The sequence below is a fragment of the Sebastes fasciatus genome, chromosome 16, assembly GCF_043250625.1.
Source record: "Sebastes fasciatus isolate fSebFas1 chromosome 16, fSebFas1.pri, whole genome shotgun sequence".
Lineage (NCBI taxonomy): Eukaryota > Metazoa > Chordata > Actinopteri > Perciformes > Sebastidae > Sebastes > Sebastes fasciatus.
The window spans coordinates 10966635-10993194 of NC_133810.1; the positions used below are offsets into that span (position 1 = coordinate 10966635).

Consider the following 26560-nt stretch of genomic DNA (forward strand, 5'->3'; position numbering starts at 1 on the left):
GCTGTCATCCATGGGAATAGCCTCATATGTTGTCTATTTGCTCAGCTGTAGAGGGTTCATGAGGCAGCTTTATCAGAGTGGACAGCAGTATGCACAAAACAAATTAATTCACGCTTTTTGGTTCAGTCTCCTCTCCTCTCCTCTCCTCTCCTCTTATACAAACTATTTATAAACCAGGAAATGATGTCATCGAGGGTTTGAGCTGCACAGTGTTTGCAGAGTAAACCCTGCCATATCAGTCCTGTAAATATTGTCCATGGAAGCTGATTTAGATTAGGGGACACGTGCTTTGTTAGCCATAACAATTTTGTCTTCAATTATACGGTGGCTTTACGCTCTGACTGTGGCCTATGCTGCTGTCTCGCTCAAACCTCCTAAATTAGACTTTCAACTTTGATCTGGGAGCAAAGAAAAAAGGTTGCAGGCCTGTTCTTGGTAGCAGAAATAGACTGGTTGTGTTTGGTTAAAACCATGAATCTTCAAAAACCAACCAATTTTACTGTAGATGAAGTAGGCTTTCACCCAGCATTGTTGTAAAGAGTTAAAGAAGCCACTTACTTGATGAGGTTACTACCTGCATGGCACTCCCCATTACAATGACAGATGGAGCATCTTGCTGCTTGTTACAGTAGAACCAGATTGACAGGTATATTAATGCCTTTGTCAACACAGAGCTGCCTCTCCTTCCGCCAGATTAAAAGGCTACATTAGGAGTCACAAAGGCACGCATATTTAAAGGGAGCTCCACCGATTTTACACTTCAAAGTCTCTTTACAGGTCTTGGGGAGTACAACTGTGAAAAAAGTTGTATAAAGCGTTTTGTGGCTCCTAAGGGAGCCTCAGGTGATTGAGTCGTGACCTGAGTTGGTGTCCGTTGGGGCTGAAGTTTGAAAATTAAAAAAAAAGAAAAGAAAGTGGAGTTAGAAAGTAGTTTCACCCCCATACTCTTTCCCTCCCAACATGTCTCTAAACTAACAACTTAACTACTACAATAACTACCTAGTAGTTTCAGTGCACTCCTCAATCACATAGTGATTGAGAAATGTCACAAAAAATGTCACAAAAAATATCATAGTATTGCATGCCATAAGTTTTCATAAAAGAATTCATAATATAGTATGTCATAAAAATGTTAAACAAATGTTAGTATAGTATGCCACAAAAATGTCATACTGTGCTATATACATGTTCATTAAAACAATTCATAATATAGTATGCCATAAAAATGTCATTAAAAAAAGCCATAAAACAATTATGATAAAGTAGCCCCTGTCATTAAATAAGTGATAGTATAGTATGTCACCAAAATGTCATAATAAATGTATTTTAAAAAATCATATTAGGTTATTAGTCATAATAACGTCTAGTATGCCATAATAAAATTATAGTATATATATCTTAAAAAATTATAATATAGTATGTCATAAAAATGTCAAAAAACTCCTAGAATGGATATAAAAAATGTCACAAAAATATCATAGTATAGTATGCTAACTTAACTACCACAATAATCACCCGGTAGAGTTTCAGTGCACTCTCAATCACATACTGATGCATGTTACTCAAGTACAAGCGGATATTTGTCATGTGCTTTAATTCTGATTTAATCTGATGTCATGCTATTTTGTTTGACCTTTTTGTTCCTCTCTGTCTCGGCCTCTCAGGACTTCTCGAGGAAGACTCTGAAGCGAACCAGGAAGTTCGTCATCGACGGCTTGGAGGTGAGCGTGACCACCTCCAAGATCATCAGGGATGATGAGCAGAAAGACGAGGAGATGAGATTCCTGAGGTATGTGAACGATTCGATCTGTCTACATAACATACATTCAGTGTCTCTTTTCATTGTCTGTGAGTGAGAGCCATGAACTCGGCGGTCTGTTTATTCCTCAGCTCACAGTGAAGTCTGTACAGAGACCTGTTGGATGTTGTTTTCACTACACGTACTATTTCAGGCATCCTGAGCTCTTGGGCTTTAGCCCCTTGAGATTTGAGTTTACAAATACCCAACTGTTATGGAAAAACACTCATTTAGGTATTGGTCTCTCTCCATGTAGAGTGTATGGTTTGAAAGAAAAATGAAATGTCTCTGAAGTAAGTTTTTGATCAGGAGGAAGATTGGGTTAGCTGTATTTAATGTTGGGAGTCTAGATGTTCAAATGGAATGATCGATACAATTTTATTTGTTGTCGTAAATTACTTAATTTTTTCTTTTTAAATTAATGATTTGTACGGTTACAACAGTGTTAAACACATCGCACTGCCTTTTGAAGCCCTAAGGAGTTCCTGGTGCATTAATCATGCCATCTAGTGGTAGGAATATGACATTGCATGTGTGACTGCAGTAATACCAACAGACTTGGGGCTAATTTTTACAAGGACACCTTCAGAAGCTGAGAGAAAGGGGTACATTTTTGATATCTCCCCACATACCTCTTTTAAAATAATTAATATAGTGATGGTATTAACTTCAATATTTTTTTATTAGACAAATAAAATATACAACATATAACATATGGGATTGACATGTAATGGCCGAGAGAGCTTATCAATCCCCTAAACAAATACCATAACGTTCATACAATACATACACACACCCATATACATCCACATAGATATGTTTGTAATACACACTCATGCTTCCACCCACATATACACACACACAAACACTTAACTTAAATATTAGTATTAACTGTGTTTGCTTGTCTGAGATGTAGTTAAACTCATAAACTAAAGTTGTACTGTATATATACATTAAAAGTAACAGCGTGTGTGTTTGTGTGTGTTAAGACGTCAGGAGTTGCGGGAGCTCCGTTTGCTGCAGAAGGAAGAGCAACGCGCTCAGGCCGGTCTCTACGCCAAACTGGAAATACAGAGAGACCAAATGCAGAGACGTTTTGACCAGGAGATGAATGTGAGTCGCAGCTTCTTATTAAAAATTGTTTTTATTCATAGGAAGATAGGGGAGAGCCAACGGGCATCTACTATAGGTAATACACTGATTATGGATAAGTGCTTCATAGAACCCCACGAACTTTCCCTTTAAGACCTCCAGATCTATTGGCAGAAATGAAATACAATGTTAATAAGTATTTATTATTTAGTGTATAAAGTTATACATTCTTCTATCATACAGTATGTAATGTGAATACTACACTTTGGGTGGTGTGACATAAAACGCGGTAGGGCTGTTTTTTATTTTCACCGAAGCTTACAGTGTGCTTGTTTCCTCTTGGTGCGTCCCAGGCCAAGAAGAAGCACTACGATGTTGAGCTGGAGAGCCTGGAGAAGAACCAGAAGCAGACTATTGAGAAGATGGAAGGAGACCACCATGTTAAACTCAAGGACGAGACCAAACGCATCAAAGTAGAGCAGGAACGCGACCTCCACAAGTTCCAGGATCAGCTAAAACACAAGAAAAAGGAGGTATAAGGATGTGGGGAAGGGAACAAAAAGACATTCATGATATTTTTGTCCATCTTCACATACTATGCTTGCTTCTGTGTGTGCCCATGTTTAAATCATGTATCAAACATGTTGCTGAAATGTGTCTTCTTTTAATATATTTAAAAGGTAAAACAATCTGCTGATAAGCTGCCCAGAAGTCAGCGTAAAGAATCCTTGAAGCATATGATGAATTCCTTCCAAGAGAATAAGATAAGAGAGGTAAGTCATTGAGCTCACTGTATTTCCATGCATACTTAACTGAAAAGGTTTTAAACAAATTTAAATACTGAGAAATTCATGAAACTTTGCTGAAAACATAACATATCACTTACACAATAAAAGCTCCTTTTTAGCCATCCCTCCATTCATGTTTTTCTCTTTTCTGTGTTTTAGGAGGAGAAGTTCTTATCAGCGCAGAAGAACCACCTGGACAAAACGTTGAACAGAATCATCTCCAGCAACAAGAGAGAGATTGCAGAGATGGAGAGGGGATGCCTTAACAGGAAGCACCAGCTAATCAGAGGTACAGCTGAGCAGAGGGGTTATTTGATCAGCCGTTGCATTCGATTTGAATTATTGTCTCATTGTTCTTAGCTAAACTATGCGTACGACTTTTCCGACACATAAACTGGTATTTATAAAGGAAGAAGGTGCGCACCTCACGCATACTTTCCGGTGTACGGGGATGTTACAGCGTTGACACATTGCGTTTCAGTAACTCAGTCATTTCTTCTGTCTCCTCCTCACTTTGACTAGAGCGTGAAGCTACAATATGGGACATGGAGGAGAAGAACCTTTACGAGAGACACCAGTTATTGAAGCAGCAGCTGAAAGACAAGTACTTCCTCCAGAGGCATCAGCTTCTCAAAAAACACGGGACGGTAAGTCAATTGATTTACAACTCCTCTTGCCACAAAATGTTTACACCCACAATTCCAACACCAACTTTGGGTAGCAAATAAATGTTAAAATCAAGTCTTGAATCAGGAATTAACTTAATTTTTTTTGTTTAGCAATCCAGCATTTTACCCTACTTTATTCAGAGCTTCCATCTGTGTCAATTAAGCTTTTTCCCGTTGTCTTTAGCACTGACAAAGTATATATTCAATACACACGATATGAATGTGACAATATGTCTATTTTCTGTGTCACTACAGGAGCAGGAACAGATGCAGTGCTACAATCAGCGAATGATTGAGATTCTGAAAGGTCGGCAGCAGCAGGAGAAGAACCGGCTGCCTAAGATCCAGCGCGGCGAGGCCAAGACCCGCATGGCCATGTTCAAGAAGAGCCTCCGCATCAACTCAACCGGCAGCTCATCAGAGGACAGAGAGAAGATCAAACAGGTAAGGGGTAGCGAGGGTTTTCTCACTCCCATGTTTAAGCATTAAGTTGATCATTTAGTAACTCGCTCTCTTTGTGTCTCTAGTTTTCTCAGCAGGAGGACAAGCGGCAGAAGGCAGAGAGGCAGCATCAGCAGCAGAAACACGAGAGCCAGATGAGAGAGATGATTGGCCAGTGTGAGAGCAATATCAGAGAGCTGCAGCAGCTACAGGTGAATCAACTTTCTCATCTTTAACACGGTAGATCTTTTGGCTGGTGTCAGAGGGGTAGATGTGGGGGAGGCAGAGAGAGAGAGGGGTAGATGAGAGGGATAGAGATAGAGGTAGATGAGGGGGAAAGAGGTAACAATAGAGGGAGAGAGAGGTAGAGGAGGGGGAGAGAGATGGAGATAAATGGGGTAGAGATAGATGAGGGGGAGAGAGATAGAGGTGGAGGGGGAGAGAGGTAGAAATAGAGGTAGATGAGGGGGAGATAGAGGTAGATGAGGGAGAGAGAGAGGTAGATGAGGAGGAGAGAGCGAGAGTTAACAAGAGCTTGTTTTGTGCTTCAGAATGAAAAATGTCACCTGCTGATTGAGAACGAGACTCAGAGGCTCAAATATCTGGATGAACAACAGAACCAGCTGCTGAAGGACTGGAGGGATCAGCTGAAACCCAGAAAGAAGGTACATATTACAATGTGTTACATGCATGGCTCTAACACACAAAACTACACTCGTTACGTTTATGTTTCACCTAAAATATAAATGTACTAAAATGATTCAAGTGCTTATAGCTCAAAGTGACCAGATAGTCTTGTGTTATAGGTATATTATACATGCATATCTAAAAACACAGCTTATCTTAAAACAAAAATGGTTAACTAATGAAATGAGTATTTCCTAATTTTGAGAAACATGCTCACTTGTTTAGACTTGGATGAGAACCTTACACTACCTGTGCATTAAATAACAAACTAGGTAGTGATCCATCTCATACATCGTTTGTACCCTTCTCCTCCATCCCCCCCAGGCCCTTGAAGAGGAACTAAACATGAAGAAAAAGGAGCAGGAGAGATTCTTCAAGATGAGTTCGAGCTCCGATTGCCCGAACCCAAGTTCCCCCAACAAACTCTCCAAGTTTGTGCCTTACCAAGACTCTTCCAACACATAAAAACAGCCACTGTGACATCACACAATATCTCCTGGCACACTGTTAGCACCAACACACACTCACCCTTACACCTACAGGCGTTGCAATAGCCTGCTGCCTCAGTTTTAGTTTGCTTGGCCTGTAATGGCAGCATACCTATCCCTCCATTAGGTTCCTTTAATTTTTTAGTGAATCTATTTTTTTTTAGTATCTGATGGATTTGAAAATGATCATGTGCTTCACATGACTCGATTCCATAGCATTAGCTCCCCTACAGTTTTTTAATGTCCTTTTTTTGTTCAAGTCCGCTTCTTATTGCTCAATAGTGGAACATGAGGGCAATAGGATACAGTGGCCGTGAGCCGAAGATACCAAACTAATTATCAGTCTTAATGAGTAAATATTGAAGAAGAAATACTATTTGGTTGAGAAGAATTTCTTAAAGCTGGTGAGCCAGTACATAAGCACTTTTTGTTTAATTATCAGTGGCGTCTTCCAAATATCATGACCGAAAAACACACCCAAAATTTAATAATCTACTGACCTTTTTTGTTTTGCTTGGCTCATTGACCTGTTTGGTCAGATGCATGTCATATAGCAGCTAAAGTCTGCTTTTATTTATTTTCACTGACAAAGAACGACCTTCTCCAGATGTATCACTGTAAATGCTAATTTAACTATTTTCTCTTTTTTAGACACCTCTGGTATGAAGGATGTGCTTCTTATTTTGTATCTTGTTTGAAATGGGGGATAAGGCTAAATCCAGATCAGAATTTAATTGTTTCTTTTAAATGATTACTTAGGAATGAGATTTTAACAGACAAGGGAAGACTCATTGTTATTCACACAGCGTTTCTAGTATGGTTTTTGTTTTGTTGTATTTTTTACTGTAAATTCAGTCACACTGGATGGGAACTGACGAAGCCAAAGCAAAAATACTGTTGTTCTTTGAAGGACGTTAGATAGGGGATTTAAATTTGAATTAAAAAAAAATTTATTAAATATATAATTGTTATACCATGTGCAGTAAATGAACTGCCTGCTAACCAAAGTGCAATATTCCATGTATGTCTTTGCTAAGCTTAAAGAGGTTTATTTTTCTTAAACTGTGCCTTCCTTTGCACTGAGAGGGGGAATAATATGAAGAGTTTAACTCCAAAAATAGATGCAACAATTTTTTTGAAAGAAACCGCATTGCTTTAAAATGATTCAATCATTAGTTATTTGTAAGCAATAATTTTATTTTCAAATTCATTATCTGATTTTAGAACATAACTCTTCATATAATTTTTAAGGGAGTACAACAATTCAGCCTGCTGTAAGATGCCTCTAGATGTTTAATCTTAAACTGAAACCTAAAGTTTGCAGCTGAGGAACTTGTTGCCTTGTTGTGTGAGAGAAAGTGTTTTTGTTTTTGTTTTTTTTAAAGCAGTTTGGCCTGCAGATTACATTCTTATTTTACATTATTGGATTTAACCAGGTCAGCAATCAGGTACAGCTTAATTTCTCCCTCTCACACAGTCTTTCAAAAAGTATTTAAATTTGTTGTAAAAAATTCTCTTTTCTGTCATGTTTAATGGCTCCATGTATGCCTTCCTCTCTGCCTCAGTTTACATGATATTGTTTGTATGGAGGGGTTGTGAGTGTGAATGAAACTGTATCAGAAGGAACCACTGTTGTAAATTACTCTTAATAAAGGCAGATTTTGTAATTAGATTTTTGGTGTAGACTCTTGTAGTAGTGGCAATAACCATCAGCGTGATCCTTCTGGTGAAGGACCTCAGAAATATTTTGTGCAGCCCCTGAACGTGACATAAAATGCATGCGTTTTATGCGGCCCTCAATCAGATGCTGGCTCCCTAAATTAGCACTCAGTCATCTTGAGAACCCCTGGTATAGTGTGTCACAAAAAATGTCTGGGTAAATTATGGCATAAAAAGTAATAGTAAGCCATAAAAAAGTGACAAAAAAACACAATCTGGTATGAAATAAAAAATGTCATGAAAAGTCATAGAGTATGCCATACTTTTTTCTATACAACAAAAACAAATCCCTTTTTCAACATACTATACAATGTATTTTTTATGACTTTGTACATATGATAACATGACTTACTTTTTTCGACATGCTATACTATGACTTTTTATTTTTCGATATACGATTTTTTCGACATACTACTTTGACTTTTTTATTTTTTCGACAAACCATAAAAGACTTTTTTATTTTTTCCACAAATTATACTATGACTTTTGAATTTTTTCCAAATACTATACTATGACTTTTTTTTTTTTCCACTTACAAAGTATGGCTTTTTATTTTTTATTTTTTCACATACTAGTGTGACTTAATATTTCAACATATTATACTGTGACTTTTTTATTTTTCGAAATACTATACTATATTTTCTTTAATTTTTTCCACATATTATACTATGACTTTTTTTCCTTTTTTTCAACAAACAATACTATGACTTTTTTTTTATTTTTTCGACATACTATGACTTTTTTTCGACAGAATTTTTTAAATAAGTCATAGTATAGTTTATCGAAAAAATAAAAAAAGTCATGGTATAATATGTCGAAAAAAGTTAAAAAGTCATGGTATAGTATGTCGAAAAAATAAAAATGTCATTATAGTATGTAGAAAAAAGTCAGTGTAGTATGTTGAAAAAATTAAAAAGTCATAATATAGTATGGACATTTAGTATAAGAATAATTGATAAACTGTATTGTAAATTACATACTCTGATGGTTAAAATTAAAATTCACAGAGGTTGATTTTTTTTTTTATTTGAGAAAGGTAAAACTTAATTGCAGTAACCTGTTGCCTGTTTCAACCACAGACTGTAGGTCTATGGTTTCAACCACTATTCAGTAAGACAGGACACACGGTGGTGTCAGTAGCAGATTTAGTGAGAGAGACAGTGGACCTGTTACAGCGAAAAGTTATCAAGTAAGACATGTGTCAACAAAGTTTAGCCTATTAAGAAAATCTGAAAATGCATGCTCACTCACCAACCATCGGCACCGAAGGAGTTCCAGACACACCGAAGTTCTGCAGCGTTCCAGGAATCACTGGTCCAGGATTTAGCTGTAGTCTGCATCTCCTGAGAGAGAGATATTGTTCACAAAACACAACATATTATGTAGCCTATTTTAGTGTATGAAGAAGAAAAAAAACAACACAAAATCCCGTATTTTTAAAATAATGTTTATATATCAATATTTACAATGATGCACAAAGCTTGACGAAAATGAATTTAAATGTCTTAAAAATATTATAGAATTTTCAAAAGCAAAATGTATAAAATGAAGCGGTAAGGACATTTAGTATAAGAATAAGTGATGAAAACAGTAAGAAAATAAACATAGATTCAAATCTTAACCACAACATGCAATTTTGTGTACCCGTTTGTATTACGTACTCTGATGGTTAAAATTTTAATTCAGAGAGGCTGCATTTTTTTTATTTGGGAGAGTCTTAGTTGCAGAAACACCCATATACACTCGCGGGAGTTGCCTGTTTCAACCTCTATTCAGTTAGACCAGGGGTCAGCTACTTTTATTATCAAAAGAGCCATTTTAGGCAAAATCTGTCTGAAGCTGCAAAAGAACCCATCAGATTTCGAGAACTTTACGAGAAAAAATCATAATATTAAGATAAAAAGTCACAATATTACGAGAATAAAGTCATAACTTTACGAGAAAAAAAGTCGTAATATAACGAGAATAAAGTCATAACTTTACGAGAAAAAAAGTCGTAATATAACGAGAATAAAGTCATAACTTTATGAGAAAAAAGTCGTAATATTACGAGAATAAAGTCATAACTTTACGAGAAAAAAAGTTGTAATATAACAAAAATAAAGTCATAACTTTATGAGAAAAGAGTCGTAATATTACGAGAATAAAGTCAGAAGTTTACAAGAAAAAAGTCGTAATATTACGAGAATAAAGTCATCACTTTACGAGAAAAAAGTCGTAATATAACGAGAATAAAGTCATACCTTTATGAGAAAAGAGTCGTAATATTACGAGAATAAAGTCATAACTTTACGAGAAAAAAAGAAAACACGTAAAATTACTACTTTATAATATTACTTTATTTTCATAATACAACTTTTTTCTCTTTAACCTATGACTTTATTCTCATAATATTACGACTTTTTTCTCGAAAACCTATGACTTTATTATCGAAATCTCAGATTTATTTATTTTTCCTCAATGTGGCCCTAATACTCGGTCGTACCATAGACCTACAACAATGATAAATACAAATGAAAATGTAAACAAAAAACAGTTATTCATTTCCATTTTTCAAAAATCTACAGGGAGCCATTGGAGAGGGGCTGCAGGTGACCCCTGAGTTAGACAGATAAAGTCCAGATTTGAAGGGTTTGGACACAGATCGGAGAGCAGATTTAGTGAGACAGACTGAGGACCTGTCCAGCAGCGAAAAGTGATCAAGTAAGACATCTCTTAACAAAGTTCAGCCTTTTAAGAAAATCTGAAAATTCATGCTCACTCAAGAATATATTGCAAAATAGCAACACATTGCAGTGGAAACTCACTGTAGGAGCGTCAACTTACCAGCGTTTGTTCAGAGCCCAGACGCAGGAGTGCGTCCAGGTGTTTTCCATCGTAATTGATTAGCCTCCTCTGGCCAGACAGAAAGCGAAATCCTGCAGTGAGACGCAGCAGCAGCATCTCCAAAAGTCCCTAAATCTATAGCAAGAAAGTCGCCAAATCGGCAACATTGACAGTCCGTGGCTTCAGGCCTCCATCCAAAGCCACTCCCTCAAAATTATCATTAGGAACATAAACATATCATAATGCACGTAGCCAACGAACATGGTAGCTGTCAAGCTGCACGTGGAAGACTCCGGTGACGCGCAATAGGCAGTGCACGGGCAGAGTGTGTGCGCGCACGCAGGCAGGTACGTAGCCAGTGGGCAGGCAGGTACCTGCCCAATTTTTTCAACAGAGAATAATATGACTTTTTTTAAAAATACTGTACCATGACATTTGTTTTTTCAACATACTATACTATGACTTTTTTTCCACATACTATATGGTATGTGGAAAAAAAGTCATAGTATAGTATGTCAAAAATATCCCAAAAAAAAAGTCATAGTATTGTATGTCGAAAAAATAAGTCATATTGTATGTCAAAAAAAGTCATAGTACAGTATGTCAATTTTTCAATAAAAGTCATAGTATAACATGTCTTAAAAAAAGTCATAGTATAGTGTGTCGAAAAAATAGAAAGTCATGATATAGTTTGTCGAAAAAGTTAAGAGAGAATACTTGAAAAGTTTCTCACTTCTTCAAATAAACCAGTAAGATATTCATATTAAATCTCTGATCTCTTTGCCTGGTTGTGACAACTGAGCCTAATTTTTTATTTACTTTTTTTTTTAACTTTTTATTTGGTGTGTATACGTGTATATTGTATGTGTTCTATTATTTCATGTGCGTAGTATTTCACCAATTTTGGTGTCACTGCTGCTTTAAGTCTGTTACTGTTGCCATACGTGTGATATTGGTCATTTCCTTTATTTTTCTTACTGTTGGGGTGGGAGGGAAAATGTATGAAAAAGTAGAAGACTACTCATTTGCTTCGATTTATGCCTTGCAATGTTCTAACAATTAAAAAAAAAAAAAAAATCAATAAGAGATAAATAACCCAGAAACATTCCAGCAGTACACATTTTTCTTGGGGTTTTTGAAATACCAATTCAGACACAGTATGACAGCTGAACTGAAAAATCTGAAACTTTTATTGACTTAAGGAAAAGTAGACTCAATGTAATGAAAAATACATAGCAAAAAAAGTAAATAAGATTACAATACTGAAATGATAACACCATCAACCCATACATTTGCCTTACACTGTACTGTACTGTACCTTCTTGCCGTTTGTCCTCATGAAATAAACCCCAACAATACAATTTCTTATTCTCTGTAATTGGTAACATCATCTTTTTTTTTTTATATAAAACATGGGTGGAAGGTGGAATAACATTATAGCAACTAGAAGCAGTGTAACAGCTTGTAGCCTTGTCTGATTGTTTAGAGAACCATGAATGTGCATTTTTATGTTCCAATTTTGCTTATTTATTTAGTAAACCTAACACTTCATTAAAAAATGTGTATAGTAAACTTTAATTTGGTGTGAAATTAACAATCAGTTGTTTCACATTTTTTACTGTCACTTTTCTTAAGTGACTTTTTCCATCTCTTGACAGCAAATCCTGTAAATCAACCTTTCAAATTCCTTCTTGGCTCTTTCTTCCTCTAATCCCTTCATCAGTACAGAGTAAAAGACCTGACAGATGGACCATCAAAGAAAAAGTGACAACAGCTAAGATATGCCTCTCATTTCTGTACAATAAAATAAAAAATAATTTGCTATACTGACCATGCTTGAGACCAGTCAAGCATTAATGTAAAACATTACTTTTATACAATGGTCATACTTTGCTGTTATTTTAGCACCAAACTTCGGTTGAGAACAGACTGTACACTTACAATACTGTAAATCATTGCACACATCACTGTAGATCACCCAATTTCTTAGTTCTCAGGTCAAACATCTGGTATGCAGATGTGCTCTGCAAGTCACATTTCATACTTCTTATTTTTGGGTGTGAGATAACATGATTATGTTAAAATACGTCGACAGAGAGCTTCTTTTCAACTTGTCAGTTTGGATGTTCTAGCCTCGTCATCTTTACATTGGTGGATATTCGTTACAGTGAGTACACATAACTAATAAAATGGAAAACTAAAATCAAATGCACTGTGGCATTCTTCCCCTCCCTTCAGCGTGTGCAAACCTTAAAATGATCTCGTAAGAAATGACTGAAAAAAGTGCACATCTGTTACAAGTCACTGCAACGTTAATTATGCAGTCGACCAAGAAAAGCATTACAATAGCACAAAAACTAATATGCATGTTTCTCGTATAACAAACAGCACTTCTACTTGGCAAAGACATCTCTTTTAGTAATTGCTAATAGCACTTGAAAGCCCAGATGTAGTCATTGAACTCCCCCGGTGAGTTCATGTGCAGTCTTTGTCTAAGGGATTTGTGATTTTTTTTTTGTCTACTGCTGGATATGAACATTTTTCTCCTGTGATGTAGAGGTTGGATTTTTATTTAAAGGTTTTTCCAGATTCTAACAGGGACTATATCTACAGTTGCATACAGTATATTAAGCACTGAAGCACTTTGCATATAATATAGAGGCACCATATCATAGAAGGCATGGGTGGAGATACATTTACTGCTGTTCTAGCGTCTAGCCTAAGTAATGGCAAGACTTGACACAGGCCGCGACTAGCATATGGCAACGAAAGCAAAGAACTTTTTTTCATGTAAAATTGAGATAAAAACAAAAAAAAAACGTAAACATCACAAGACCCAACAAGGTCATGTGTTATTGCTGGTTCAGTTTAGGTAGAATATTCTTATCAAAATGCAACATAACAAAAATGTGTCACTTAAAAAAAGGTACCTATAAATAAAAACAAAAGAAAAATGCTAATTAGCTACAAAGTAGTGATATTTTGTTCATTTAAATCATTAGTTTGTTTACTTATTCATATGGCGACGGTTTTGAGAGCACATTCACACTAAGGTTTCTTGCTCAGGTAATTCGAAGGAATCCAGCTCTCAGCGTCTTGTCCTGCTTTCTTACAGAACCACCAGCCGCTGCTGTTTTTCTCCATCACCTCAAACACCGTACCCACTTTGAAGCTGGATGTTTGGTCATCCCCTTCAAAGTCCGCCACCGCGAGATACATTTCATCCTTACTGGGCTCCATGAGTAAAGGTGGAAGCTTGTCCCTGGGCGGGCCGGGCTTCTCACTCTTCAACTGAGGCTTGGGAGGAACCGGGACTTTATTAATTTTGGGCTCTTCTTTTTCTTTGTTTGGAGGTGTCGGAACAAACCCTTTGGGTTTAGGGGGAGGGGGTCTGCTGAGTTGGGGTGCTGGGCCCTTGGGAGGGTCCTGGATTTCTCTTAGAGGAGGTGGCGGTTTGAGCTCGGTCGGGCTGGATGGGTCGGTCTTCTTTGGAGGTGGAGGTCTCCTTGGAGCCATGGCGGGGGGTCTCAGTGGAGGTTCTTTATGGGGGGGCACTGCTGGTTTTGCAGGGGTTGATGAGCTCTCATGGCTATGGCCATTAATGTGTTTTGGGGGGAGTTTTGGCTCGTCGCAGTGCTTACCATTGTTGAGAGTAGGGATATGCATGGGGGGAGAGCTGGAGGGTGCACTGGGATGGGAACTATTTAATGCTGCCGAGGTGTCATTCTGATGGTTCGCCTCAGCTGACGCAGAGCTGGGATCCGCAGGTTTTGACGGCCTCAGCTTGCTTCTCAGGTTGGTGATGTCTAGTTTGTTCTCTGCCGGAGGCTCTGGCTTGGCAGCTGGAACAGGTTTAGGTCGGAGCACCGGCTTCGGCTTCATAAACAGCGCTGGGCCGGCCGCCTCTGGTTTCTCCTCCTGCGCTTCTGGTTTTGGTTTTGGTGGCTGTTTAGGTACGGGCTTCAGATTAAACTTCTTCACCTCTTTGGCAGAGATCTTGTGGCCACATTCAATACCCATCTCGTTCCGAAGGTGAAGAGCTTTGCTCTTATCTTCTTTCTTTGGCTCTGGTGGTTTGTCCAGTTTGAAGGGGGCTGCTTTGGGTGGAACCAGCGGCATGATGACCCCAGGAGCTGGGGGTTTTGGAGGCAAAGGTTTGGAATGATCAGGCCTCGGTTTCTCTGATACCTCCAGTTCAAAGCTCTTATTAATGGACTCCCTGCGAGGTGGCAGAGCTGGTTTCTCCTCGACTGGAGGGGCAGATGGGGCTGGAGGTAAAGGCGCAGTGAAGGTAGCGGGTCCCTTGTTGGCAGCGGACTTCCAATCTCTCAGCTTGGGCCGGGAGTCAGGGGCTGTGGTTGGCTCATCTGGTAAAGGTTTGGACCAGCTGTCATCTGACCCGGAAACATTTGAAGGTCCACCATCTTCCAGTCTCAGCTTCTCCATCTCATTGGGCAGAGGGGCAAGGAAGTTAGGTCGTAGGGCATTACTGGTCTTCTTGTACTTGTCAATAAAGGTGGCAGGGGCCCAGCCCTCTTTGTCGTCCATTTGGATGTACCACCAACCACCATTATTCTTCTCAATCACCTGGTAGGTAAAAAAAAAAAAGGGTCATTTCATTTTACTATATCACTTTAAAATGTATGAAATAAATGAAAAGACAAAATGTACAAATCTTTATTCAAACCAAATGTGTCTCTATATTCTTCATTTTAATACAACTTTAGGAAGTGCCTGACCCACCTCAACTTTGACTCCGGCTGGGAAGCTAATACCATCGGGGATGGTGGTCTGGAAGTCTGCTATGGTGTAGAACTCCTCCTCAACCTGAGGAGCAACAGGTGGTTTGGGTAGGTTTGCACCACGTGGCTGTGGAATGCGAGAGAGAAGTTATTCTCCAATACAATAGAAATCCCCACTGTGTCAAATAGAGATTTGAACTGGATCTCTTACAATGGTTAGATCTCTGCGTGGAGGAGGTCTGTGTCTTAATCCCACTTCTGTGGAGGGAAAAGACATTAAGTAATCACCAATTCATTCATTTTACACAGGTTATCATTTTCATTTTGTGTTGAATGCTGGTTATGCTGACTGTGGCTGGGCAATAAGACTGTATCCTAAAGCAAATCACAACCTTGTCAAATAATAGATGTGTACCAGTATATTTCTGCATACTTTTTAGAGTGTGTTTACATATCCTGGCATTATGTATTATCACATTACAGATAAACAGCTTTAAAATATATTAAAGGGATATTTCAGGTGTTTTGAAGTGGGGTTGTATGAGGTACTTACTCATAGTCAGAGTATTACATATGATAGACGGCAGTCGGCATGCCTCTATTTTGGAGAGTACAGACAAGAGTACAGACACGGGAGCAAAGCAGTTTAAGTGTACGCTATATTTAGAATAGTTTCTGACGGGGAAAGGAACTGAAAGTGAAACGTATCTATACTGTTTTGCCAGGTGAGTCTGGCGGCTTTGAAGAAATAGAAAGTTTCACTTTCACTTCAGTTCCCCGTCGGAAAATATTCAAACCAGGTGGACCTTTCTTTTAGGTGGCTAAAATATGTTTTGCTGCCAGCCCCGTCCACAGCAGTACATTGCTTTGCTCCTGTGTTGGTACTCCTGTTTGTTTCTCTAAACTGGGGGCGTGCCGACCATCATCTACTGTAGGTAATACACTGACTATGGAAAAGTACCTCGTACAACCCCACTTTAAAACACCTGAACTATCCCTTTAAGTGATGCAGCAGCAAAATAGATAATGAGCGAACGACAGTTAATAGATATAAATTCCACTTACTTTTGTTGTCAGAGAAAAATGAGAGTCTGTTTTCTTTTTGGCTGTTGTCTCGGTTCTCTTTGGCTGTATTGTTTTGGTGGTTCTGTTTAGAAAACCCATCTAGGTCATTGGTACTGGCATGAGCAGCAGCGCCTGCTGACTGCTTCTGGCCCTGGATGTCGGTCTTCTTCAGGTAGGAGGCCGGGGCCCAGCCCTCACGGCCCTGGTACCTGAGAGGGGGAGAGACGTACAATCAGTGGCTTCAGGTGAAAGACGGACTGGGTGGACTTTATGGGCATTAGTTAGGTTTCAGTTAGATATTTCTTTTCCTCATTATTATCTAAGATCTGATGTCAATTCATGTTTTCAAACACATTAACTTGTCTCCTTGGTAAATACAGATTTTTTTTTTTTTGTTTATCATATTTTTTTTTTTTTTTTAGTCTTTGATTTTATTACCTGATCTTCCACCAGCCCTCCAGGTTCTTCTGAATCACCTCTACAACCATGCCTCTCTCCAGGTCAATCTCATCATCATCCCTGGCCGCGTACTGGTAAATCACTGAATACTTCTCATCTGGAGTCATAAAAAGACAATATTGTTAAATTTAAGAACATAATGTCGGTTTTGAAGATTACTGTGTATAGGTTCAGGAATAAAGGAGCACAAATAAAAAAGAAAAAGAAAAAGCACATAGTGGCACACTTGGATTACAATGGCTTGTAGCGTTTCAAACTAACTTTTTGTATAATAGTGTGTATCATTTATGAAATAATTTAAACTTGTCGTTATTGGTATGCAGTAAAAATGTCTGCAACCCTTTTAATGAACTGTCTCCATCACAACACTCAGGATGAGATACTGCAAAAGGTACAGAGGTGCATTGGTTCTACATTGGCTAACTGATTTAAATGAGGCAAGGCTTGAGCAGCATCTTGTGGAGTGAGAAGATGTAAGATACACACATGTGCAACACACAAAACACACATGTTTACCACAAACAGGACAGACTTGCTACTGTACTAGAAATACAGCCATTTCTACTATTCTTATTATTATTTTTAATACATTATAAATATTCTATGTAATACTACGGAATATTTTATTTATTCGTATCAGATAAAAACAAAATACACATTCCATTTTGCATGCAAGGATTTGATTCACATGCTTGGATCTCTCATGCAACAAACATTTCATGCATACACATGGACAAACAAACATGCACACAGCTGTGTATGCGTGCACACACATACACATACACACATTTAGAATAGGGGGAGAAGAAAGGCGTGCGCTCCACCTTGCCCAAAGCCTGTGCTGAATAGATCCCCTAAAGTTCTGCGACGACCCACGTGCCTTGGCAGTGACCAGAACCTCCGAGGCACTGACATCCCAGCACAGTAAGTGAGGCAAAATAGGAAGTGAACATTACATATCCCATCTGGACGATGTTTTCATCCTAAATGAAAGCATTTTCAATTTTGGTCGGCCTATTAGAAAAATCAAAGCTCTACTCCTGGCAGGCCTGATGCTGGTTTACTCATTTACTGACAAATAATCCCTCTAGGTTTATGCACATTTTATTATTTTTTCCCCCTAAATCACAGTGTTGCAGTTCAATGTATTCTCATACAACGGTTCGTATGATATCTTACGAAAAAGTTATTCCTCCTTTTTTGTTGTTTTTTCTACAAATGTCCAGCAACACGTGTCAATTTCTGCTCGTTACATGCATACAGTCTTTTCAAAATAAACTTCCGTCTTCATAGGAAACAACTTCCCTAGGTTTAGGCAATAAAATGTCTTAGTTAGGTTTAGGAAAAGGTTGTGCCTTAGCTTAAAATAACTCCGGAACGCATAATTATGTGACAAATACATCATCGTTGACTTCTGGTTTCACACCGGTCTCCTGGGCAAAAGTCCGCAACCCCAACCTTCTCCTCTATATATACACTATATCCTGGTTCACAAATTGATTTCATGGGATATATACAAATTACAGTGCATTACTTTTTGTAGGTATAGCTACAAACAGTGTATAAGACCAGCCTGTAGAGTTTTCATCCATTCTAGATAGACTATTTATTTCCCTTTGGATCCCCATTCCAGTGTCAAACTCTATGTGCTGTCCTTACTAGTATGTTGGTGATACTACTGCACCATTCTGCTGCCACAGAAGCTAGCTTAATGTATAACCACTTTGTACTTACGTACTCGCTCAATTGCTAATTTATTTGCTTCATGCCAGTGAAAGTGAATGTTAGATGTGAGTGACTCTCTAATTCCAGGGCTCTGAGGACTGACCTGCCCAACAAAGACAGGGCGGCCAGCTCAATTTCCACTTTTAAACCATATACTTCCTAGGCTTGCCAAGACTTGAAAGACAGTCTGTAATTTGCATATGGGCTGGCTACACGTCTTTTCTTAGTAGGGTTCCTACCCTGTGATGTGCTGTATCATTACAGTATCATTCTTTTAGCATCTACATTGGGCTATTTTATGGAATCTTACCCCAATATATGCCAGAGATGGCTTTTTTTATTCCCAATTGTTCACATTTTTGTTCAAGTTTCACCTTTTAATGTATTGCTTAAATGCTGCATATTATTTGTATTGATGAGTGCTCTATAATTGAGGTGTTTAAACATATTTGGATTGCTGTTGCCCACACACTGGCAGTGTATTGGCATCAACAAATGTGTGGTGTGTGTTGCACTTTAGAAGGCAACAAAGACAATAGCACAAAACATTTGTGTCAAAACTTTCTACTTGCTGTTATTATTCCAAAAGTAAGAAATAACTTAAGCATACAGTTGTGTTGACAGTAAATGCTACATCCTAAAATTTTTCTTTAGGGTATTGAATCTGAAACAATAGCCCCCGGATGGAAAGGGTTATGTACCTTCTTCCCCGGGAAGACTGAAGTCATCGGGGTCATCCTGCGCCTCAAGGCAGGTGGCAGGGACCCAGCCCTGGGCATCGTCTGAGCTGATAAACCACCACCCTAAATGAGGAGAATTTGTTTAATCAAACTGAGGAAAAAAAGGAAAGCGTATACCGGATGCTGTATAGAACTTACCAGACTCATTTTTCTCAATGACCTCCACCACCTGACCCACATGCAGGCTGACCTCGGAGCTCTCCTGCTTCTCATAGTCTGTTACTGCCACATACTGGTCGAGGAGGAGCGGGTCCGCTGAGCTGGAATCTCCTATTAAAAGGGGAGCGAATCAGAACACGGGCTCATTTAGCTCTTTTGTCATTTCTCCTCCTTTGTTGGGCAGACTAGGGATGAAATCTCAATAATGTAAAAAAGCCTCTACTCATTACCCTCTGGTCTCCAGTGAGGATATTTGGTAATAATTGTTAATGTGATATTAAATGAATGTCCAAGAACTTGGAATCATAAGCTTGCATCTGTGTGGCTTTGAGATATTGACCTTTGAAGACGTCTTGCATCTCACTGACTTAAGGGAATATGACCTTCTAAAATGTCAGATTTTATACACACTTTAAGGAGATTTACTGAAAAGCCAATTTAAGCACGGTCTTTAAAAAAAAAAAAAAAAAGCCAAAATGCATATAATCCCAGAACAACTCATTTTTAATGAAATGCCAAGAAGAATTTCAAGGACAAAAAGTTTAAGTGAGAGGAGGCTTATCTAGAGTATGGAGATTCACCCAGACATGAAGCAGAGGACGTACATAGCGGATGTGATTGGAGATATGGCGTGAGGGAAACTGAGAGATTGGGAGCAAAAGGTGGGGTTTTAGTGGAGAGGGTTAAGTCAAATCATCAACATGGAGGTGACTTCCACACAGAAACAAACCAGCACCACAAAGACACCGCCACCAATGTTAGCACCAAGGAATCCTGAGGAAAATCTACTTCAGCTTTAACTTTAGGGCTCATAATACAACCAGTAGCACCAATTTATAACACTATGGCTCATTTCTCTGGATTTGTCTAACAAACCCTAAAGAGTACATGTGGAAAATAATTGAAAACAAAATACCTTTTGGTTGATACATATCAACATGTTGCAATTTTAACAACCTTAAGTTGCATCAACTGCAGGAATGGTGCAGGGACATTAAAATCTGCCTCAGCATGCAGGTCACTGAAGGTGCTGATTAGGCACATTTTAAGGCAGAAAGAAAATGTGAAAATCTGTAAAGTACAGATGATGTCAAATTCAAATTATATTGTTCTTAAAACAGATTAAAATACCACAGTTTGTCTTTCCATACACATCCTTCAGTGAGCAGCAGCAAGCTAGGCAAATGGGTTTAATTAAAGAGCCGTATTTATCTTCAATTAGTCTTCAATAGATTCTCAATTCTGTCAATCAGAAATTTGAATATTAGTATTCGAAACATTTCTCAAAGGCAGAACTGGAGGAACACGAATATCAGGTTAATTTTAAGCAAATAACCACAGTTAGCTCAAAAATGAAGTCACAAATGCACGTAAAAAAGTAGATGGGTAAGCGAGTTTGAGCTTGGAACATCAGCTGGACTGATAAACTAACCCAAGTAAACAAGTTAAAGGTCTTATTGATTACATTTTTATGTAGAAAAATATTTAAAAAAATAATCATACATCCCCAGAACCTCTAGACGGTGTCGAATAAAAGTATGGCTTTTCCTGAAAAAAATTATTATGAATGTGAATTAATCATTTAAAAATTTTGTCAGGTCCAAAATGAATGTTTTGTTTATCTCTGTGGAAGATAGCTGACATTTGGTTCCCACTTATAACAAGGCTTGTGAGCCCATAGTAAAACAACATTGGTATCAAGTGGTATCTCTGGGTCGTCAGTTAGTGTGGGAAAAAATGGATAAATGGCTGAGATTGACGGTAAGTGTCTGGCAACGACTTGTTGTGAAGTAAATGTAATGGAACCGGGGAGGGAGAATGTGACATCTAGTGGCTGAATGTTATCAATGTTATCAATAGCACCTCTAACTTTTGAATCACTAATTTACTTTCCTAAAACACAAAGGGCTCTTTGGTTTCGATTATTTACATCTAACTCAACCAGTGACAACACTTCTGCCAATAGGGCTCAGTTAAAATGCCATTATCTTCTGTCTTTTCTACTGTGTCCCAACTCAACAAACTTAAATTACAACCAAGAAATGAGCCACACAGAGTCTGAAGATCACCAGCTATATAGTATAGTCCCTCTACAGAACCAATGCAAGCCCCAAGCCTTCAACAGAGCCACATCCCACCTGCCCAGGTCAGGGGAGGAGAGGGGGGGGGTAACAGGCCACTAGCAACTCACTGGGTCACACACAGCAAGTGTTTACTACCTCGCTTTAGGAAAGTAGTCGCTCTGTCCACAATCCCTAATGGAAAGGAAAATGAACGGAGAAGAAAACTGAAAAAATGACATGGATGCAATGTAGGGATATTAGAGGAATGGAGAGAAGAGAGAGAATATAAAAAATAAACAGTGAACAGTGATGGAGAGAACGGTACTTGTGCTTTCAAGTATTTCCATTTTATGCTAATTTATACTTCTACTTCACAACAATTCAGAGGCAAATACTGTACTTTTTACTCCACTACATATGACAGCTTTAGTTACTTTGCAGATTCAGATTACTAATACAAAATATAATCTACCAATCAATTATGTATTATTATAAAACCGGCAGTATATAAAATAATTCAAATTAGCTCCTCCTTTACCAGCTGCATCATTAAAGTGATGAATGCAGAAATAATTATAATTCAATAATATAATATATAGTATTGAGTAGTGAAATGTTCTGCATAATGAGTACTTCTGCTTTTGGTACTTTTGATGCTAATATGTTTGTACTTTTACTTTAGTAACATTTTGAATGCAGGACTTTTACTTGTAACAGAGTACTTTTAGACTGTAGTATTGCTACTTTCTCTCAAGCAAAATATCTGAATACTTCTTCCACCACTGACGGAGAAACAATGGCAAAGACGGTTTCTATAAGAGTCAACTCCAGGAAAACATTTGAGACATTTGAGTAAGGAGAGAATGTATCTTTGTTCATGAAACAAGAACATTTAGGCTGGTGGAATCTTTTTTTATTTATTTATCTGTGTAAAACTCTGTGACCACTAGATGGTGATAATGTTATGTTATACTGTATAATACAGATGAATTGCAGAATACTTGTATAGTCTCATAAAAGCAGTAAAAATACAAAGTACCTGATTTCTCCTCTCCATTTTTTTTGTACAGAGACAAAATAACACACTATAGACAAGGCCACCTCACCCTATTTTCATTTCAAATAGACAAATAAAGATGTGTCTTACCTGATTTCTTCTTTCCAATGGGTTCCCTGTTAAAGAGAGGGAATAATCACATTACTACCAAGAAATATAAAATCAGTTTGCAGAGCTACGGAGATATTCCTGACCTAGAAATACTATTGTCAGTATGCATAGTAATTCACATCATCTCATGGACGTCACAAAATGTCTTAAAACTTGAAAAAAAGATAAGAAAGTGGCCTTAATTATTGAATCAGACTCATATTACTTTCAGAGATTTATTATTTTTTAATTTATACTTTGCAGGAATGACCAGTGTTAAGAAAGTAATGGTTTATACTTTTTTTCCAAGATGTTTGGTTGTTGTATTTATGTATTTACTTCATCATACTACTGCTTTTGTTAACAGTACCATCTCTGTTACTATTGCTGGCAATAGCTGGTACTAATTATGTTTTTAAATAAACTCTGAATTGATTTTTTGATCAGATTTGTGAATTGTTTCATTTGATTTTTGAATTTGTCATAGTGTCACAGCACAACACTTACACTGTCATTTTATTATAACCTGATTGGTTGGATAATGGACTTTTTAACTGATGGGTCTCAGTGGGTGAGAGTTAATGGTGTTCACTCCAAACAGCTCTACTCATCCACCAATCCACTAATGAGTGTCGCAGCAGCTATAACAATAGACACTTCTTAAAGTTTGCTGATGATTCTGTTATTGTTAGCCTTCTTAAAAGGGAAGGTACAGGATCATGGGCCGGTGGTGGATGACTTTGTGGCTTGGTGTGACGAGTTTTTCCTCCATTTTAATGTGTCTAAAACATAGACTGTACATAAGAAGTGGACGTAGTCACCGTGACGTCACCAATTGGTTTGTGGACTGCCGTTTTGAAGCCTTGAGTCCGGAAATTTGGCCGTTGTCATCTTGTTTTTTTTGCAACCAGAAGTGACACGAGGGGGTGGAGCTAAGTACAATGAACGCTGAATAAGATGTTTTCAAGCAACCAAAAAGGTTATAGTTAACTGAAACTGAAAACACACTGTGAAAGGGTTAAAGTTGTAAGACGAAAACACAGACAACTCCCAGACTCAACATTGCCGTGGTAGCGATTAGTCAATCACAATGTAGCCACGCCCTAAAGCATCCCCTGCTTTATGGTCTATTTGACTCTAAATGGGACCATAATTTACTAAATGAACATCATGCTGTGTTGAGGAAAGACTTGAAACTAGTGATTGAGACCATAAAGTCATGTTCACAATGTTTACTGAGGTAATAAATCAAGTGAGAAGTAGGCTCATTTTCTCATAGACTTCTGTACAATCAGACTTCTTTTTGCAACCAGAGTCGTCGCCCCCTGCTGGCTATTAGAAAGAATGCAAGTTTAAGGCACTTCTACATTGGCTTCACTTTTCAGACCTGAAAAGATGTCTTTTGTATTCTGTTTTTATGTGAACCCTGGCTGCAAAACAAATTTCCCCTTGTGGGACAATAAAGATAACCTAACCTAACCTACTGATTACTCTAGCAAACAATTAACAATAATTGCCAACATTATTGTTACCTGTTAATATGCAACCGACACATGAGAAAAGGATCCGTCTCTCTGCCTCGCTCCGATGCAGGCCCATGTGAATAAAAAGCCTCTAGATCTCTGAAATTTAGTCTGATGTTAAATTCAATAATCTGCTTTGTCTGGTTTAGACATTAGCCTGATAAATAGACCATCACTCCACAGCAGCAATCGGGAGCCGATTCAATGTCCAGATGCCCGGCAAAGTCAGTGGTGGCTAATGCTTAGCATTTCTCTTTCTCCGTCTCCCTCTTTGTTATCTAAATATTACTCCTTTACTTAATGGCCTTCCGCCTTCTTCCTTTTTCCATCTCACATCTTCCCTCTCTACTTAACTCACTCCTTCATCTCCCTTGATCATTTTCCTTGGCAACTACTGCTTGTTCCTTTTCCCTGCATCAACATGAATGCGCTCAGCCACATAAAGCATTGTTCGATCGGCAGAGCTGTTAATTGCAGAGGCTTTAAGTCTCAATAAATCTATACCCATAAGCGTACCCATTAACGTACTATAAAAAGAAATCCCCGGTAGGGCCGACCAAAGCAGTACCGATGATCTGGATGATTATAGAGCAGGAATGTGTGTGTACAGTATGTGTATTCTTTGTTTGCTCGTTCTGAACAGAGGTGAAACCAGGGTCAAGTACTGTAATGCACCGGACGCAACCACTGACCTGGATTATTGGCCTAATGTGATTATTTACTGTAACTACAGAGTATCAAATCAAATCTCACACTCAGAAGTTTTCATGTTACTCTGAGGCTGGTTACGTAAAAAATAAAGGAACTAAAATCACTGCCTCGGGTTGTATGCCTCTGCCAACTAGTCAAGTTGCAGTTTACATCCATGTCTGTCCAAAATGTCTTTGTCTTGTGTAAAATTGTCATAATTATATGAATTCTGGCCAAAACATGTTTTGTGAGGTCACAGTTACCTTGACCTTTGAGAACCAAACTCAAATGAGTTCATCCTTGAATCCAAGTTAGTGCCAAATCTGAAGAAATTCGCTTAAGGCGTTCTTGAGATATCGCGTTCAAAAGAATGGACTGACTGATGTACGTACAGACAAAAACAGCCGAAAACAGAATGCCTCCGGCCACGGCTATTGCCGGCACGGAGGCATAAAAAAACAAACAAACGTGGGGCCAACTTCAATTTAATCTTTCATGGGAACAGTCACATCAGACAACCATGGTTGAGTCATATGGCGGCCATATGATGAATGGCAGAACAAATAACTACGGGGGAATTGTGAGAACACACTTTACAGGTTCACTGTAATAAACAGTTGGGTACCACGAGGACTCATACCATAATGATATGAACGGTAAATGAAATCCCTCCTCTCATAATCCCTCTCCCGCTACCCTTCCTTTCTTCATCTCCTTCTGTCCTTGTTGTATATGACCTCCTCTTCATTCTTTCCATCTGGATCCACCGTCTAATTCTATTTCCTTCCCCTATGATCTTCCCTACTTTCCCTTTTTCCTTTCCTTGCCCCTTCCTTGTTACAACACTTCCTCTCTTCCCTTTTATTCTGCTCCTCTGAAACCTCTACGTCTTCTTTAAATTTAAATACGCCTTTTCCTCTCCTCTTACTTTGCTGCTCTTAAGGAGAACGTCTCAGATGTCCCTCTCAGTGCAGTAGATTTATAGGCCGTGATAAATCTTCTCCCACAGCGACTGCTGTGTCTGTACACCAGCCCTGTTGTCAGTCAGCCAAACAACAGGCTGCACTAGCAGAAAGCAGTAATCCAATTTCAATAAAGACAAACCAAGGTCTCTCCTATATTCCTCCGCCTCGAGCAAATGCTCCCCCCTCTTTCCTACCTCTCCCAACACATGCTTAGGGTTGTGTAGGAGGAGTGAGGAGGTAGGTGTCCTTGGCAACCGCCACCTACTTTATATTCATTGTATAACAATCCAAATATTTAAAACAATTTATACACACAGAGCGTGGAATAAAAAATATGGCATTTCCTGAAAAGAATTATTATGATTGTGAATTAATCATTTTAAAAAGTTTGGCGGGTCCAAAATGAAGGTTTTTTTTTTTGGTTTTTTTTATCTCCGTAGAAGATATCTGACGTTTGGTTCCCACTTCTAACAAGGCTTATAAGCCAATAGTAAAACATCATTGGTACCACATTGTATCTCTGGTTCGTCAGTTAGTGTGGAAAAAAACGGATAAATGGATGAGATTGACGGTAAGTGCCTGGCAACGACTTGTTGTGAAGTAAATGCGATGGAACTGGGAGGGAGAATGTGACATACAGTGGCTGAATGTTATGAGTGTTATCAATAGCACCTTTAAATATAGTAAAAGTGTGAGGTAGCATAAAATTTAAATATGCCAGTAAAGTGCAAAAACATTAGGATTGTGCGTAAGTAAAGTACAACTGTATAATGTA

The 26560-nt window shown here is 38.3% G+C and overlaps 2 protein-coding genes and 1 long non-coding RNA gene across 6 annotated transcripts in view; 1 reads left to right on the top strand and 2 right to left on the bottom strand.

Moving 5' to 3' along the window:
- stk10 (serine/threonine kinase 10) overlaps positions 1-7634 on the top strand; it is a 46318-nt gene extending 38684 nt beyond the window's left edge. Inside the window, exons 11-20 of the mRNA XM_074611077.1 lie at positions 1665-1789; positions 2788-2911; positions 3244-3423; positions 3571-3663; positions 3838-3967; positions 4201-4325; positions 4602-4790; positions 4874-4999; positions 5339-5452; positions 5799-7634. Coding sequence (XP_074467178.1) covers positions 1665-1789; positions 2788-2911; positions 3244-3423; positions 3571-3663; positions 3838-3967; positions 4201-4325; positions 4602-4790; positions 4874-4999; positions 5339-5452; positions 5799-5939 — 1347 coding nt within the window. The 3' untranslated portion in view covers positions 5940-7634. The remainder of the gene's footprint in view (positions 1-1664; positions 1790-2787; positions 2912-3243; positions 3424-3570; positions 3664-3837; positions 3968-4200; positions 4326-4601; positions 4791-4873; positions 5000-5338; positions 5453-5798) is intronic.
- LOC141752853 (uncharacterized) lies at positions 2729-5891 on the bottom strand. The gene is made up of 4 exons (XR_012590356.1): positions 5777-5891; positions 5354-5713; positions 3213-3402; positions 2729-2860 (listed from the first exon to the last, which is right to left on the bottom strand). It is a non-coding gene; the product is annotated as an uncharacterized LOC141752853 (long non-coding RNA).
- Positions 7635-11674: 4040 nt separating the features above from the next.
- Positions 11675-26560, bottom strand: part of sh3pxd2b (SH3 and PX domains 2B) — a 48756-nt gene continuing 33870 nt past the window's right edge. Inside the window, exons 6-15 of one of the 4 annotated variants that reach the window (XM_074612220.1) lie at positions 22608-22633; positions 21617-21652; positions 19377-19508; positions 19200-19301; positions 17598-17681; positions 16753-16870; positions 16315-16523; positions 15461-15507; positions 15251-15376; positions 11675-15094 (exon numbers count right to left, since the gene is read on the bottom strand). In XM_074612220.1, coding sequence (XP_074468321.1) covers positions 13556-15094; positions 15251-15376; positions 15461-15507; positions 16315-16523; positions 16753-16870; positions 17598-17681; positions 19200-19301; positions 19377-19508; positions 21617-21652; positions 22608-22633 — 2419 coding nt within the window. In that variant the 3' untranslated portion in view covers positions 11675-13555. The remainder of the gene's footprint in view (positions 15095-15250; positions 15377-15460; positions 15508-16314; positions 16524-16752; positions 16871-17597; positions 17682-19199; positions 19302-19376; positions 19509-21616; positions 21653-22607; positions 22634-26560) is intronic. The other 3 variants (XM_074612221.1, XM_074612222.1, XM_074612223.1) reach the window with 3 other exon arrangements.